The sequence below is a fragment of the Oxyura jamaicensis genome, unplaced genomic scaffold, assembly GCF_011077185.1.
Source record: "Oxyura jamaicensis isolate SHBP4307 breed ruddy duck unplaced genomic scaffold, BPBGC_Ojam_1.0 oxyUn_random_OJ72666, whole genome shotgun sequence".
Taxonomy (NCBI): Eukaryota; Metazoa; Chordata; class Aves; order Anseriformes; family Anatidae; genus Oxyura; species Oxyura jamaicensis.
The window spans coordinates 131,022-132,769 of NW_023311174.1; the positions used below are offsets into that span (position 1 = coordinate 131,022).

The 1,748-nt window shown below is 52.2% G+C and overlaps 1 protein-coding gene across 1 annotated transcript; it reads left to right on the forward strand.

The window, feature by feature from the left end:
- The first annotated feature begins 517 nt into the window (after positions 1–517).
- LOC118159917 (feather keratin 2-like) lies at positions 518–1,254 on the forward strand. Its single transcript, XM_035314454.1, has 2 exons — positions 518–735; positions 917–1,254. The coding sequence occupies exon 2, from the start codon at positions 937–939 to the stop codon at positions 1,252–1,254; it is 318 nt and encodes a 105-aa protein (XP_035170345.1). The 5' UTR covers positions 518–735; positions 917–936.
- Positions 1,255–1,748: the final 494 nt, after the last annotated feature.

Sequence of the window (1,748 nt, forward strand, 5' to 3'; positions counted from 1 at the left end):
TTGAGTCCTGTATCCAGATCATTTACAAGATCATCAAAGAGAACTGGGTCCAAAGTGGAGTCCTGGGAAACCCCACTAGTGACTGGCAGCAAGTGTGACGAACCCCCTTTACTACAACCCTTTGAACTTGACCAGTCAGCCAAGAGTCCACCAACACTGTCATGTATTTATCTACCTGCATGCTGGACATTTTGTCCAGGAGGATGTTGTGAGAAACAGGATCAAAAGGTTTCCTGAAATCCAAATAAATTGCATGTACTGCCTTCCTTTGGTCAACTAGTTGGTTAACCTTGTCATAAAAGGAAGCGGCTGTACCTCATCCCCAGTGCATCCAGGAAGCCCCTCTTGACGATACAGCTGCAATCACACCACATGAGAGCAGCACCATTACCACACTGAAAACACTGCTTGGGTCATGTCTTCCGCCCGCTTTGACATGCACCTTCAAGAGCAATCCTTTGGCCTCTAATAATTACTTTGATGTAAAAGATGCCAACATTGCCAAATGGACGTGTCCTCAAGAGAAGGACATGAAAATTGTTTGTTGCAGGATGAAAAACATGCCCCACCTCATTACTTGCCAGGCATTGGCATGTAAGAGCAGGTAATGCCAAAGGCTGTCATGCACAAAGGCTCTCTCGCCCCGCGGGCACACGCGGACCAGCATAAAAGCCAGCCCTGCACCTCACACCCTCACACACTCCTCCGGACGCCTTCTCCCCTGTGCCCAACAAGGTGAGACTGAACCCCGCTCCCCTCCTTTGCCCACCCCACCAGCCCTATCTCTCCATACACCCTCTGCCCCCAGCCTCAGCAGCCCTTCTGCCTCCCTACCACCATGCTCCCCACAACCCCAGGCCTCCCCACTCCCTCACATCCCCAACACCCTCCACCTTCCCAATATCCTTTCTTCCAGGGACCCTCCACACCACAGACATGTCCTGCTACAACCTCTGCCGCCCCTGTGGACCCACCCCGCTGGCTAACAGCTGCAACGAGCCCTGTGTCAGGCAGTGTGAAGACTCCCACATCGCCATCCAGCCTCCCACCGTGGTGGTCACCCTGCCAGGACCCATCCTCAGCTCCTTCCCCCAGAACACCGCCGTTGGATCCTCTGCATCAGCTGCCGTGGGCAGCAACCTCAGCTCCCAGGGAGTGCCCATCTCCGGGGGATTCGGAGGCTATGGCCTGGGAGGCTTTGGCTTTGGAGGCCTGGGCTGCTTCTCTGGCAGAAGAGCCTGCTACCCCTGCTAAGGACTCACACCAACAACACTGACAGAAGCCTCCAACATTGTGCAAGCTAGCTCTTGGACTGAGGATGCACCTCTGTGCTGTTCATGTCACAGGGGCTCACCAGCCATAGCTCTTCTTTTCATGGCACTTTCTTTATCCTTCTCCCTTCCACAGCACCTCCTTCTATGTCCAGTACTTTCTGCTGCAATTACTCGCTCAGAGCAATAAGCCCCCTGGGGACCTCCTTTTTGTTGAATTTATCACAGAATAGGAAAACCTTTTTGCTCTGGGAAAATCTGCTGTACACAAGGGACATAAGCCGACGATCGCCTTACTTGCACCTTAGAATTTGTCCCTTCTATTCTGTATGCCTTCCTTTTTGATGTTTTTTCTTCAATAAAATCATTCTGCATCCCATTCTGAGATGCCTCCTCTTCCTTTCTTCTCCCAGCACTCTTCCAACTTCACCCACAAGAAAGACAGGGCTCAAGAGGCCATCGTTCCAGATGGTAAAG